The 15506-nt window shown below is 43.7% G+C and overlaps 1 protein-coding gene across 2 annotated transcripts in view; it reads right to left on the reverse strand.

Moving 5' to 3' along the window:
- Positions 1-14417, reverse strand: part of CMC1 (C-X9-C motif containing 1) — a 76634-nt gene extending 62217 nt beyond the window's left edge. The window contains exon 1 of one of the 2 annotated variants that reach the window (XM_082848560.1): positions 14332-14417. Coding sequence is in view for 1 of the 2 variants with exons in the window: in XM_082848559.1 (XP_082704685.1) it covers positions 14332-14350 (19 nt within the window). In the remaining variant the exon portion in view is untranslated. The remainder of the gene's footprint in view (positions 1-14331) is intronic. The other variant, XM_082848559.1, reaches the window with a different exon arrangement.
- Between the last annotated feature and the right edge of the window lie 1089 nt (positions 14418-15506).

Here is a 15506-nt window from a genome sequence, read left to right on the forward strand (position 1 = left end):
TTTTAAAAAACACACCAAAAGTTAGTTGGGAAAAAAAAAAAGAACATGCAAAACTAATCTACAATGATAAAAATCAGAACAGTAGTTATCCATGGGCATTGAGACGGATATTCTCTGAGGGATGTCCTGTTTGGGTATATGCATTTATCAAAACTCACAATCTGGGCTTCCCTGGTGGCGCAGTGGTTAAGAATCTGCCTGCTAACCCAGGGGACTTGGGTTCGAGCCCTGGTCCGGGAAGATCCCACCTGCCGCGCAGCAACTAAGCCCACGTGCGCAACTACTGAAGCCCGCGTGCCTAGAGCCCGTGCTGCACCACAGCGAGAAGCCTTCGCACCGCAATGAAGAGTAGCCCCACTCACCGCAATTAGAGAAAGCCCTCATGCAGCAATGAAGACCCAAAGCAGCCATAAATAAATTTTAAAAAAAACCTCACAATCTGTAAATTTCACTGTGTGTGTATATATATATATATATGTATATATATATATATATATATATATATTTTACTTCAATTGACAATATGTTAACATTAAAACATGATACGAATCTATACTCACAGTGGGTGATTTTAACAAGTTAACTATCAGAAATTAAATAATTAAGTAGACAAGAAGTTTTATAACTTTCTCCTTCAAGAGACTATTCATCTTTTATTAGATTTATTTCTATCAGGAAAGGTATCTTTTCATAAATAATATGTAATTATTTATTGCTGGTAGGTAGGTTCAACTAAATTTTTTATATTGTCCTTGTAACCAATACAACCTTACTTAATTCTCATTAATTGTAATACTCTGCCAATAGATTCTCTTCCAATTTCTTTTTTTTAAATAAATGTATTTATTTTTTGCTGCGTTGGGTCTTCATTGCTGCGCACGGGCTTTATCTAGTTGCGGCAAGCAGGGGCTACTCTTCGTTGTGGTGCGTGGTTTCTAGGCACACAAGCTTCAGCAGTTGTGGCACATAGGCTCAGTAGTTGTGGTGCACGGGCTTAGTTGCTCTGCAGCATGTGGGATCTTCCCGGACCAGGGCTCAAACCTGTTTCCCCTGCATTGGCAGGCGGATTCTTAACCACTGCGCCACTAGGGAAGTCCTCCAATTTCTATATAGACAATCATCAGGAAAGCTCTGTACCTTTCTTTTTCAATTCTGTCTATGTCTTTTAGAAGAACAGTGAGTACCAGCAGCACCTGTCTTGAGTGCTCAAATTCTGCTTAGAATTTTTGAAGTTATCCTCATGTTGAGATCTGCCTGTGACTTTACTCTCCCATCTTTGTGTTGTTTTGGTATCAAAGTCACATTATTTAAACAATACATTAGGGACTTCTTTTTGTATTCTCTGGACCCCTTTGTATAAAAATCAAGATTATTACCAGTCCTTTGAAAGTTTGGTAGAAACCACCTGTGATGGTCAGCTTTATGGGTCAATTTGGTGAGGTGCTAGTCCCCAGGTATTCACACAAACTGTTGCTGGGAGGGTATTTTGCAGATGTGATCAACATCTTTAATCAGTTGACTTTAGGAAGATCATCCTAGAAAATCTGAGTAGGCCTGATTCAATCAGTTGAAAAGCCTTCAGAGCGCACTTGAGATTCTCCTAAAGAATTCCACCTGCAGACCATAGCTTTGGCTCATGACCAAGAGTTCCAGAGCTGCCCTTCCTGACGCCCTGCCCTACACATTTCAGACCTGCCCAACAGTCAATCACATAAGCCAATATCCTGCCACGTATATGTGTACATGTGTGTGTGTACCTGGTTTAGTCAGGGTTTGGGAGTATGTATGTGTGTGGGAGATAGACGCAAAGAGAGTTTTAACTACTGATACAATTTTCTAAGGGCTTTCTATTTATTCTTGAGTCAGTTGCAGTTTTTAGTAAGTTTCTATTTCTCAAGGAAACTATCCATTTCATCTAAAATTTCAAAATAATGATATGAAGACGTTCACATGACTTCTTGCTCTTTACTACACCTATAACTGTATCCCAATTTTCACTGCCTATGCCAGGGGGTCAACAAACTTTTTCTGTTAAGGACCAGAGTGTAAATACTTCAAGCTTTGTAGGCTACAAACCACCTCAGTCATGTATACTCCTTTTATTTATTTATTTATTTTTAACAACCCTTTGAAAATGTTACTAACCATTCACAGCCTACAGGCCTTACCAGATTCTGCCCAGGGTACAGATTGCTGAACTCTGGCCTACATTATTGATTTATGCCTTCTCCTTTTCCTTAGCTTTGCCAGAGCTGCTATAAGATGAGAAAAAGAACACTAGCATACAGAAGGAACTGCACGTATGGGTGGAGAGAAAAGGACAGATTGAGAGGGAGGCTCTGGAGGAGTGGTGGGACCTGAGGGGACTAAGGAACCAGGATGAGTCAAGGCGAGCTTCCCAGTTTTCTGGCTCCAAATGAAATGATGTGACCACTCACTGAGACAGGGAGACAAAAGAAACCCCAGGTGGTTCAGGGTAGACAAGCTGAATTTGAAGAGCCTGTGACACATCCTGTGAGTGGAAAGCTGGTATCTATTTGGAGGGAAGACAATAAAACTGGGGCAGTCTCCACACACTTCTTTTCTCCTTGTCTACAGTGAAAACCATATTTAGGCATCAGTAATTGACAGTATTATTACTGAACAGATTAGAAGAAATACTGTGATATGCTGATCTACTGTATATAATCAATTTCAGAATGTGATCTCTTCCTTTCACTCATACAGTTTTAATCTATACAACTCACCTATAATGTGTCCTGATGAACCCACTCTTTCTCTACACATCTTGCAGTGGTCTTAGATAAAGCACTAATTTTTTAAATTAGTTCCCTGAATAAAGACATAGCTTTGTGATACTGAACCATTTTTTCCATAAGTAAATTATAATACTGATTACCTAAATTTACCTATATTATAAATTCTAGGTTATAATATTCCTCCAGAAACATTTTTTAAATGGCTTGCAAGAACTCCTTCTGATCATTCTTCTAAAACCTATGGCAAAGAAAATTCTAGAATCATATAAATACTGCTTTAGATTTTCTATACTCTTGGTGTTAAATCAGAAATAACAGACTTGAGAGTTCCCTGGAGGTCCAGTGGTTAGGACTCTGCGCTTCCACTGCAGGGGGCACAGGTTCTATCCCTGATCAAAGAACTAAGATCCTGCATGCCATGCAGCGCCCACCCCCAAAAAAAAACAGACTTAAAAATATATAATTAATTCTGATACCACTTGGTAGCACACTTATCATTAAATGTCAATTTTTAATTAATTATGATTTTATACATATTTCAAAGTTTCCCTCAACACTACAAATATTATAGATATGGCACTTTTTATTCACAAAATTACAGGGTGATTCCCTCAATGTCAATATGATGCATATGTTATACATTTGCACCAAAGCCTACAAAAAAATCAAATTTTGAGAATTTGCTACTCTATAGTCACATGAATTTATACTGAGATGAAGAATCAGGATAACACCACCAGGGAAAATTTCCAAAGCTCTAACTTCTCAACATTCTATCATCACCTGAAAGTCAATTTTCACCTTTTTCACTAGCTGACATTGTTAGTTCAGACTTTGCTCTGGGGCTCACGTGTTCCTGCAACATGCCATCCTCAATTACAAGGCAAATGACAGCAGCACTTGTCATGAATCCACAAAACTAACAGTGACGCAACTCAGAGCATCACAGAATCTTCCACTGAAAAGAAGTGACACCACCGGAAGGGCAAGGAATGCCTTTTCAACACTGAAAATGTTCTAATTTAATTAATTTAATTGTTATTTAGATAATGCCACTTTTTTTGTCTTTTTTGGAACCTCCTAGCTGCACTTACTTGTTCCCGCAGACATTTCCATGCTACTGTTTACTGGAGGAAAAATAAGAAAAATGTTTGTAGTAAATGTGCAAAACTGTTCTTACTAGCAATGGTTTCTACTTTAAGTCCCTCTTCTATACCAGCTACCAAGAGTCTCCAAATGAAGGGCCCAGGCAGATAGCATTGTGTACAATACAGCAGGACCAGAGCTCTCCACTGGTACCTTTGCACTGTGTGCTTCACACCAGGAGCCCGGGAGGACTCCGGTCTCAGTGCTCAAAGACACTGATGCCCCAACCAGACTTCCCTGTGTCTGCCAGCTCGGTCATACCCACGTCTACAGCGACAGTGTAATATTAAAAAGGGGTGGGCGGGCAGGGGTATGGAGACTGGGAAAACAAAAACAGGGAAGATCAGTGTCCCTTTCCCACCGTCTTCCCTTCAAGCCACACTTGAATTGAGAAAACAAAGAAAATCCATAGCAGGAAAGATTTTCCCCCTAACAGTCCAGCAGCCTCTGGCTATGAAACCTCAAGATGAAGGCCAGGAACACCCTTTAGTCTTCTTAAAGGCCCCTCAGGTTAAGTATTTGGATTCTGTTTTGCACATAAAATGGAGACTCACAGAGGGGATATAACCCAGGCCTCTGATAAAAGGGCAGGCCCCAAATCTTCTTCCACAACCCGACCCCTCACCTGGGGCAGTGGCCTATTTCAGAGGACTTCAGCAAACAAGGTCCCGTGAGCTTCCAAAGTCACGGTGAAGCCTGAAAGAACCCTTGGACAAGAAGATTGTTGGTTTCAGAAGCATCGTTTTGAACAAGCAAAATTCAAAACTTCACATTTCTTGATCAGAAAGTAAAGCTAAATGATTCTGACCATGGAGAAAATTATTTTAAAAAAAAAAAGCAAAAGGACTGATTTGTCAGTTGGCTGAAAAGTACCTTCACAGAGAATAAACATCAAATATCAGGTCAGTCAGTAACAACAGAATCTTTTTATAAGCTCAAACTTACAAAACCCAGAAAGCACATCAATGAAGCAGATGTGCCTATTTCTGCTCTGCTTCTGGGTCACACACCACGGACTTCCCACAATCATTGTGCTACATTTGTATTCCTCTGTCCTATCAGCTTCCACTGGTAGTAACCACCTCGTTCACACCACATGTGCCCATTTCCCCAAAGCACCTATTTCTTGGACCTCAGATTCTGCAGATTGCTAGGTGTGAAAACTTCCTCTTCCACCCACATTACTTTAACCAAGATGAGGCCAGAAAGGGACAAGACTAAAAGTATACCAAAGCAGGAAATCGACTTATGCAAGAAGACATGCCAATTTTAGAAAAGCACTGCAATCTCCATTGTGGCCATAATGTCTTAAATGAAAAGGCTTCACATTTACTTTATTTGGTAAAACTTCAAGACTGTCTTTTGCTACAAGCACAATCTCCCATTGATACCTAATAGAAAATCAGCCGTGTTATTACAGGAAACAGAAGGAATAAATGACAGCATGCCTGGGCCTCCCAGCAACACACCCCTGATTTATTTTCCCTCCGGTGTCCGTCTGGAACACAGTGGGCTACTTGCATCCTTACGAATGCTCCTCAATGCCTCTGGCCACACTAGCTCTACCAGTTCTTCCCCTCCACCTTGTAATAGTTCATAAAATTTAACAAAACACATGGACCACTTTGATAACACAGCAAGGGAATTATTTTTATATTGAGACCTTATTTACTTATTTCAAAGATTCAATCCTTGTTTAAATCACTCACATCTTTCTCAGGATAGCCTACAGAGCCAGTCTGAGTTCCGAGTTAAAACCAGTTCCACAATACAACTTTCTTCCTACCACCTTCACCAGACTGCCTCTGGCTAACCTTGGCTGAAATTCAAGTTCACCTTCAGAACAAAAATTTATCAAAATGAGGATATTAAGATAAATAATTAAGATATGTGTACTGTAGAGGCTGAAAGCAAACTCTAAAGGAGTCTCAAAAATATTCTGAACTATGGTAACACTGAAAAAAGTATAAACACTCCCTAGGTAAGCTCTGCTCCTATTCCTCCCGTGGCAATCCCACAAGGCTCCACCTTAAAAATGGTACTTTTTATGCTGTGCTCTCAGTGCTTGCCTACATCTCCAAATCTACTCGGCCCACATTTTCAAGTACCTGTTAGTAATTCCCAAGTCCCACCAGCATCAGAATTTCAACTTAAAATTTCTATAGTTTAGGGCTTCCCTGGTGGCGCAGTGGTTGAGAGTCCACCTGCCGATGCAGGGGACACGGGTTGGTGCCCCAGTCCGGGAAGATTCCACATGCCACAGAGCGGCTGGGCCCGTGAGCCATGGCCGCTGAGCCTGCGCGTTCGGATCCTGTGCTCAGCAACGGGAGAGGCCACAACAGTGAAAGGCCCACGTACAGCAAAAAAAAAAAAAAAAATGTATAGTTTAAATCTTTATTCTGCCACCCCAGTGGTTATATTCTCCTTCTTAGCTTAAAAAAAAAAGCCAGCTTAGATTTATATAGTACACAGAAAAAGCACAATAAATATTTTCAGAAGAAAGGAAAAAGTGGTGGCAGAAGGGATCATTTTACAAACGCCATCACAGGCAGGAGCAGGCGTTATGAACCTGAGGCTTACAAAGCTCAAAGCAATCTTGCATCATCACCCAGCAAATCACTAGTCAAGTCAAACTCAAGCTCAATCTTCTGTCTTTATTTTCCATCTCCTACCTCTTATTTCCTTATCAAAGTTTACTTATTTAACATCACACTCAACTCTTGTTCTACCCAAAGTGCTCCCTGACCCCAGCACCTGAAAGCGAATTCTCCACCCTCTAACCCCACGGTGTTTCATGCACAAATGCTATGGCTCTAATCACACGTGGACTTAGAACACAGCACAGCACACTACCTACGAAATCTTCTCCTGCTAGATCAATGGTTGCTACAGACTGAACTGTGTCCCCACCACCACCATTTTCATGTCGAAGCCCTAAACCCAAAATGACTGTAGCTGGAGAGGTGATTAAAGTTAAATGAGCTCATATGGGTATAGCCCTAATCTGATAGGTGGCCTTGTAAAGAAGGGGAAGAACCAGTAGCCAAATCGGTCTGCACCTTGACTTCGAACTCCCAGCCTCCCAAACTGCGAGAAAATAAATGTTCACTGTTTAAGCCACCAAGTCTATGGAATGTTATTATGGCAGCTCAAGCAGACTAAGACAGGGTTTGGTACCAGAAGTTTTTGATTCTGGCTGCATCTAACAACCACACCTGAGAGGGCTTTTAAAAATTGTGATGTCTGGGTCCCACCCTAGACCAGTTAAAACAGAGATGCTGGGGTAACACCCAGGCATTGGTATTTTTAAAAGCTCCCCAAATAATTCCAATATCAGATTCTAGATTAAGAACCACTGCACGGGACTTCCCTGGTAGCACAGTGGTTGGGAATCCACCTGCCAATTCAGGGGACGTGGGTTCGAGCCCTGGTCTGGGAAGATCCCACATGCCACGGAGCAACTAAGCCCATGCACCACAACTACTGAGGCTGCACTCTAGAGCCTGCGAGCCACCACTACTGAGCCCGTGCGCCTAGAGCCCGTGCTCTAGAAGCCACCGCACCGCAACAAAGAGTAGCCCCCGCTCACCACAACTAGCAAAGGCCCGCGCGCAGCAATGAAGACCCAACGCAGCCAAAAATTTTAAAAATAAATAAAATAAATACATTTTTAAAAAGAAAGAAAACAGGCATATCATGCCAGACACCCAAGGATTAAGGGGCATAGCCCAAGACCCCTTCCCTCACCTGGCTGTCCAGCCTAAGTGACTGGAAGACGTTAAAAAAATTTAAAAAAAACACTGCACGAAACTTAAGTATAATGAGGTCAGAGACCATGTCTCATTAACCTCCATAACTCCAACTCCTAGCATATAGTAAACATGCAATAAAACTATTTAATAAATGACACATGTATTTAAATTTTCTATATTTGATAATCATTATACTAACAAATAGTTGAAAAAATATATTCATTCATTTGATATTCATTCTGTTAAACACTTATCAGGCACCTACTATGTACCAAGCAACATGCTAAGGACTGTTTATACACTGATGTACCTTATTCTGCAGCATAAACATTTAAAACTCTGTCTTTCAATTAATCATATTTAGTTAATTAACAAATCCTTTAATCTGGAAAACCTCCCAGTAACAGTTCTTTAGCAAAATCACAATGCAGGATAGTAAACACCATGTTCTTAAAAATGTTTTCCCTCAATCTCTTTACTTACAAATGTAAAAGTATAATGGGGGCTGCTGGGGGGAGAAGGTTAATTTGGGAATCAAATTTGGGCACATTTTGTGTGGCCCACTTCTATCAAGTCTAAGGTACTTGCGTTTTTGACATCTATACACCTAGACTTTCCTAAAAATATAGCATTAACACCCCTAGAGATAAATAACCATACTAATCAAGTCAATGAAACATGAACTTTCCGTGCTGAGTCAAGAACCCCTTGAGACCAGCTGGAAGTATTTAAAAACATACAAGTTTAAGGCTTGAAGCAGCCTCAACTTCTGATACATCTTACTCTCCCTGCCCCTCATCCTCAAATCTCAGATTATGCCATTCAGAATTCTTAAAGGACCTGAGGTTACTGGCAAAGTCTGAAACAAGTCAGTCCTACTCATTCTCAAATTCAATTCGGTGCTAAATGCGTAACAGTACAGTGCCTCCTGGGGCTGGTGGAGAATGTCTTGCAGTCTAGGTGTAATTAACTGGCCTATCCTTTCTAATCATCCTTTCGCTAATATAAAGGTATGGAACCATATGAAAGACATTTACTGGTCACCACGCAAAGAAATATTCCCATTTTCACATCAGATTTTTCTTCATCTCTCAAGTTATGTGATACATATAGACATACCCCGTCTATAGGTTTCATTCCATTTCTCAAGGAAAAAACTCTAGATTAGAATGAAAGAAACTCCATACCCAGGTTATTTGATATTTTGGTGGTTTTTAAAATTCCAAATATTAAAAAAAAATTTGCAAAACACTGGAGGGTGGTGACCATCAGGGAAAGCATCCTCTGAAATTAATTTTTTTAAAAAATGAACAAGACTTAGATAAGTGTGGGGGTGGGGCAGAAAGGGAAAAATTCCGAAAAGAAGGAACAGCATGTCAAATGGCCTACATGAAAAACAAAAACAATTTGGCATGTTAGGTATATTTAAACTTTTTTACCACAACCCCGAGACACTTTACACCTGGACGCAGTACACACATCTATGTGTATTTATGTATGTGTGCAAGGGTACCCCTTCCTACCGGACCTGCCTACCTGATCCAAGCTCTCACTACCCAAACTAAGGTTCCTAACACTCACATAAGTTATTTTTAGGATGGAGCTGGTGTCCCTCCCGTGGCGGGGAACACAGGTGCCTCCTGAAGGAGAGAACCTGAAGCATCACACCTGCAACCTTCCCAGCACCGCCCTGGGGCATGGGAGCACTTGGCGGTTTTCCTTCTCGGGGTCCCCTCCCCCTACCCCTGAGCAGGCCTGGGCTGACAGGCATCACAAAGCCCAGTTCCCTTGCCTCCAAAGCAGGACAAGCCCTGCAGCACACCCCTACTCAGCCTCCTCCCCTCCTGCTCCTGTTCCCCTCCCTCCCTGGCAGGTTTTTCCTAAGAACACTCCATGAATAAATGATCTGCACATAAAACACCCAAGTGGTGCCCAAGTGCCCGAATCTCGTTCCTCAATACCGTGCCCAAGTAAAGGAACCACAGCTTGTCTGAGAAATGAGTAATTCTATGGCTGGGCCAGGGGAGGCCCTACAGAAGCCAGAGATATCTTGTGTGAGAAAAAAAAAAAGGAAATGCTCAAAAAATGATGGGAGCACATCCCAAGGACCCAGAAGCTGGTTTGAACGAACTCTCACTGGCCAACTCTGAGAAAACGTGAGTACCAAAATAATTACACATGGTAACAAATGATGAACCACGGAGAAGATAGAAATTCATGAGTCCACACCAATAACAAATCTGTAAGTTTCTTGTCTACAGCAAAATGTCAACAACCATCTAATAAACGTGGAGAGAGCACTAGAGGTAGAAAACCATCATTCTGTAACCATCATAGGAAAGACTGAATCAGGCAAAAATCAATGGAGGCTCAATTACTTATTAATTACAAGAGAGGAAAAAACATAGCAAAGAAATGGGACAAGACCTTGGCCGGGTGGTCAAAATTACAACCACCCACGAGGGACGGACCTCCCATGCCTCCAGGTGTGATGCCCCAATGCAGATGGTTCAGCTGAGATCTCGCTTGGGCTCTGAATAAAAGTCAGATCAACACACAATGAAGGAAAGTTCTACCTGTCACTCTTGCACTTGCAGTGTCTTCCTGTTATTCTTGGATAAAATTCAAACTCCACCAATGGGTTTAGGAGACATTGCATGATCACAGTCCAAACCCCACAGGGCCTCCAAAAACATCCCTCTTTGACTTCAATGCTTCTCTCTTTCCTGTGCTCTCTGCTAATGCCAGCGTTTTTAAATTTCGGAGAACAGAGGACTTCCCTGGCAGTCCAGTGGTTAAGAATCCGCCTTCCAATGCAGGGGACTTGGGTTAGATCCCTGGTCAGGCAACTAAGCTCGTGGGCCACAACTACTGAGCCCATGTGCTCTAGAGCCTGCTCGCCGCAATGAAAGATCCCGCATGCCGCAACGAAGATCCCACGTGCCGAAATAAATAAATTTCAGAGAACAGTTTCAGGTTGTTAATCTAATGAGACAAAAGCAATATATTTTCTAGTGCAAACATGATTTGAGCTTAGCAATACATAAAACGTGGGAAGTCAGATTTTTAGCTCTCAACTTGAATATAATTTGTGTGTAACCAGATACTGTGAAAACACAGAAGCAATAAAATAAAAAATTTTCTAATCAACTACATTATAGTATTTTTCCATATTAATCACACAATGCTCAGAAAAAGAAAAAAAAAAAGATTCTCCCAACCGTTTAGATGTCTAACTTGAAAAGCAGAATCTTCCAGTGACTGAGTGTGCTGGTATACCTAAAGCTCATCTACCTCCATCTCCTTGGGAACCACTAAAAGAACCCATGCAACCTAAGTATTCCAAGAGCCGCCATAATGCCATCCTCCCAAGATACACACATCTTACTCACGGATTCCCCTTATTCTTCCCCACGTTCTTCCCCTTATTAGACTTCTGGAAGAAAACACCCATGAAGGGAGACACACGCACACACTTAAGGGAAATTCTCTCCTGCTGCCCCCACTGTGAATCCACCCTAATAGACGGGGCAGGGAAACTTCCTACCCTGCTCAAAGAGGAAAAGGTAGAAGAAAAACAGAGGAGAAGGGAATCTCTTCCAGTTGTTAGAAAAAGTAAGAAATCAAACTTCTCAGGCCCAGGTTCCTGTGAGTTGTAATCTGGGAATATAATCATGTCAGATGATTTCTCTGGACTCTGGAAGCAGCAAAGGCTTAACTGGGTGTCCTTTCAGGACAGCACTGGGCTGGACTTCCCATGACTGGGCTATTTTACAACTCTTTAGGGGCAGAGGTTAAATTCTAGAACTTTATCCAACAGAGATAGAAATAATATCTGACCAGTGGGAAAGATAATGCCCAAAATGACAGTTTATGGTCCTATTTAAATTAACCAGCTTTTATCTAAGCCAACAATCTATGACATATTCTAGTATCTACCTTCTCAATGCTTTCTGGAGTGTTTTTTACATTTTACTGGTTCCCTTACTAATTACTGAGTTGAAGAAAATCTTCAACACATATTCACTTTGTATTAGCATAAGTAATCATTCTACCTTTCTGGAAATTCTGCTTCAACAAGCACCACTTGTAACACCCTTTCTATAGGTGATCAATAAACAACCTCTAAAATTTCAATCACCTAAGCTTGACTGGAGTTTTAAAATAAATACAATACTTGCAGAAAGAGTTATAAATTGGTAAAGTTATAACTTGGAATAAGACTAACTGCTTAAGTCCTTTTATAGGAGAATGAACTATACTGTATATTTCTTGAATCATTACTATGTGATCAAAGGTCCTGTTTACAGCTACAGATGTAGGGAGAACTTCCCTAGGAGCAGGGAGATTAGGCTGATAAGAAAACAAAGCTGAAGATCAAGTCAATAAACCTGGGAGATTTCAGAGCTGTGTTTCTCCTCTGCATGTTAGAACTGCCCATGGACTATTTTAAACCGCCAGAGGCTTGGGCAAAGTAATTCTGAACATCTGCAAGTGCAAACAGCAACTAGTATTTTTTTAAAATTTCTCTCTCCCTCACACTTTCCCTGGGTGTTTTGGACTCTCCTCCAGCTTCTCCTCTTTGCACTCAAATAGTAAGAGAAAATAAGGAACGTAATTATGGCTGATAAGCTTCCAAAGAGTGCTGGTACTGCCTCTACATTCACAGAAAGGAAAATTGCTTAAATAAAACTACATATAAGTATGCAACCTGCATTTCATTGTTGGGTTCAGAATTTCTTGAGAAAAATGGACAGTTTGTTAAAATGGCAGTTAGTTAAAAGCCGCTGCCAAATGAAAATCAAACTTGTATGAAGATTTTTTAAAACCTAACATAAACCAATGAGAAAACAGATTTTGCTATATAAGCTTCATTTGGCATATCTACTCATCTCAGAAACATACCACTGTGTACTGTAAGAAGCAAGAGGAATATCAAAATATGAATCTATGTTTCAACCTATGAACTAAACAAAAATTAAGTTTAAAAAGAAAAAAGCTAACTTCAATACATTTGTATCCTGATATTTAAACAAAGAAATATTTAAAAAATCGTCCTACTTGCAGAGTCCACTTTCTTACTTTCCATTCCAGTTTTGTTTCCATGTCTGCTTTCATCTGAATTTCCAATGAGCATCATGTTGTTAGACTGGACCATCACCAGCCACCCAGCTGAAGTCAAGAGCCTAGGAATTACTCTTCATGCCTCCCTTTCGCTCACCACTCTTATTCTATTCAACAGCAAGTCCTGTCAATTTCTCCTCCAAAACATCTTCCGAAGCTTTGTCTTTCTTTCCATGTCTTCCTAATACCAGCCCAGGCCAATACATACCAACATATCTGGCCTGGACTGCTGCTACCATCTTAACCTTCCTCTCAGGGCCCCTCTACAATGCTACCACTGCTATCAGGGTAGTAAAGGCATAAAGTATCATATTATGTCACTGCCCTCTTTAAAACCTTCCACACGTTTTTGATAACATCAGGAAAAGTCCAAATGCTTTCTTATCACCGCTCAAGCCCTGCAGCATCCAGATTCTGCCTACCTTCCCAGCATCTTTCCTGACAGATCTTCTCCACACTCTGGCCCTCACTGCAATCAAATCATTTAAGCACTTGCACCTTGGAGCGCCTTAGCATACTGGTTCCTTACCTCTTTACAGGACTGCTTTCTCTGGTCCTTCAGATGCCAATTCACATGACACTTCCTCCTAGTGCTCTTCACTGACCCTTCCACCTAAAGTGGTCCTCGCTTTACCATCTACCTCTGTCACCGCTTATTTTCTTCACGTTTACCACAATCTGTAAAAGTGTGTAACGGGGAGAGAGGGGTGCTGCCTTCTTTCTTCCACCACTAGAACACAAGATCTAGACAGAGCAGGGACTTTCTGTCCTATACACTAGTTTCCTAGGGCCTAGAACATGACACGACACACAGTGAGGTGGCAACAAGTATCTGTTTACTCCATAAGGACTCAAACGGCGGCACGGCCGGCAGCACGGCCTGCAGCCCGGGCTGGACGTGGGATTCTGAGTCCCACCCGGACTCGGCTCCCCCAGCCACAAGACTTGTCAGCTACACGTCTATTTCCTTGTCCCTGAGTCACCAAAGGGGCTGTTTCACTTCTTGCTCTCCAAAGGTCGGAAGCCATTCCTCCTCCCACCGCCTTGAGTTTTCACATCCATAAAACGAAGGGAATGTCCTAAAGCCAATCAGCACTCCCCCCAGACCCGCAACTCTGCGAGCATCCTCCGCGCCGGGTACCGCAGGGGACCCCTGAGGACGGCGTCGGAGGCGGGCACTGACGCCGCGCAGCGCCAGGAGGGCGCGCCGAAGTCAAGGGGACGGGACCGGGAGTCCGGGGACACTTTCCAGAGAAACGGGCCCTCGTCCTGACCGGTGTGTTCAAGTCGGACCACAGATATTTAAAGGAGCCTGTGCCCCAAACTGTGCAAAGAGCATGATGACAAGGAAGCAGGCGCTAGAGGGGAAACGTCTGCAAGCCACAGTCGGACCACCACCCCCGAACCCTCCCGCCGAGGGCCGGCGGGCCGGGCGCCGGGGACGCGAGAGGGCGGGGCGGCCTCTGCGCCGCGCCACCTCCAGCCCGCCCCCTGCCCCACGCCCGCCGCACGCCCCCGAGGATCCGTAACCCCCGCCTCCCGCCCCGTACCTGTGGGGTCGAGGGCCATGTCCGCGCGCGGGAGGTGGCAGCCGCGTGGCCGCCCGCACAGGTGGGGCGGGGCTGGGCCCCACGTGAGATGCGGTGGGCGGCACGCGGGATCAGGAGGAGGAGCGCGGGGCCCTACGCAAGACTGGGCGGCCCCTACCCCTCTGACTTCCTGGTCGCGACTTCCGCCGCCCACTGCGCCTGCGCACTCCTAACCCCGCGCTCAACCCCGTGACCCGAGTGAGAGAGGACTTGTTGGAGGGAAGGGCCGGGGAGGGCGCGTCGCTGCGCGCCCGGGGTCGGGGGGCCGCCTGGACCGCGCAGGCGCGCTGGGGACCAAAGGGAGTGCCTGCTGGCCCATCCTGTAAGTAGCGTGCCCGGGGGATGCGCGTCCCGGGGCGAGTCGGTTCAAGTCCAAGCCTCTCCCTGCACTCCCGCCTTCGAACCAAAGGAAACAGACTGCTCCTTTGTTTTTTCTTCGTTAACGTTCATTCATTCATAAGTGTCTATTTCATGCCTGCTAGGTTCCAGCCACGGTTCTGAATACTAGAGGGAAATAACTGGATAAAAATAAGGTCCTTAAGTCCCGAGGCGCACAGTGTTGGCGGGGAACCCGGGTATGGGCAGCACGCTGCTAAATGCGGCGAGCGGCACTTAAAGGTGGTGCAGCATCCTTGCACTGTGTGTAGCATCCTGATTCCGCGCCCCCCCCCCCCAGATCGGAAGCCTGTGCCACCCCTGGAGGTTACAATTAGGAAGTGGGCGTTAGGGGTACCTCTGTCTCGTGAAATGATACCCTCAGGGCGCACAGTCCGACTTGGGTGATGCTACAAATCCCCACTCTGGCAATTAAAACTGCATGTTTGTGAGGAAAAAATGAAGGAAGGTGATAGCCATCGTCCTCAAGAACCCCAACTGTCCCCTTCTCAGTAGAAGAAACTTTCTGAGTAGCAATGATGCTCATACCCACTCACCAACCAGCCTTCAGAAAGGCTCCCTTGTCGTATCTAGGTGTAGCTAGCTCCAGCCCCCGAAGGGTGAGGTGAAGGGTGAGGTGCAGATGAGGACAGATGCGGATGAGGACAGATGCGGATGGGGACAGATGGGACAGATGTTAGAAAAACAAGGAGCAGCTGCTTCCCTGTGAGGGATTTAAAGCTTTCAAAACGATCCCCTCC

Source organism: Leucopleurus acutus (genome assembly GCF_964270905.1).
Source record: "Leucopleurus acutus genome assembly, chromosome: 10".
NCBI lineage: Eukaryota > Metazoa > Chordata > Mammalia > Artiodactyla > Delphinidae > Leucopleurus > Leucopleurus acutus.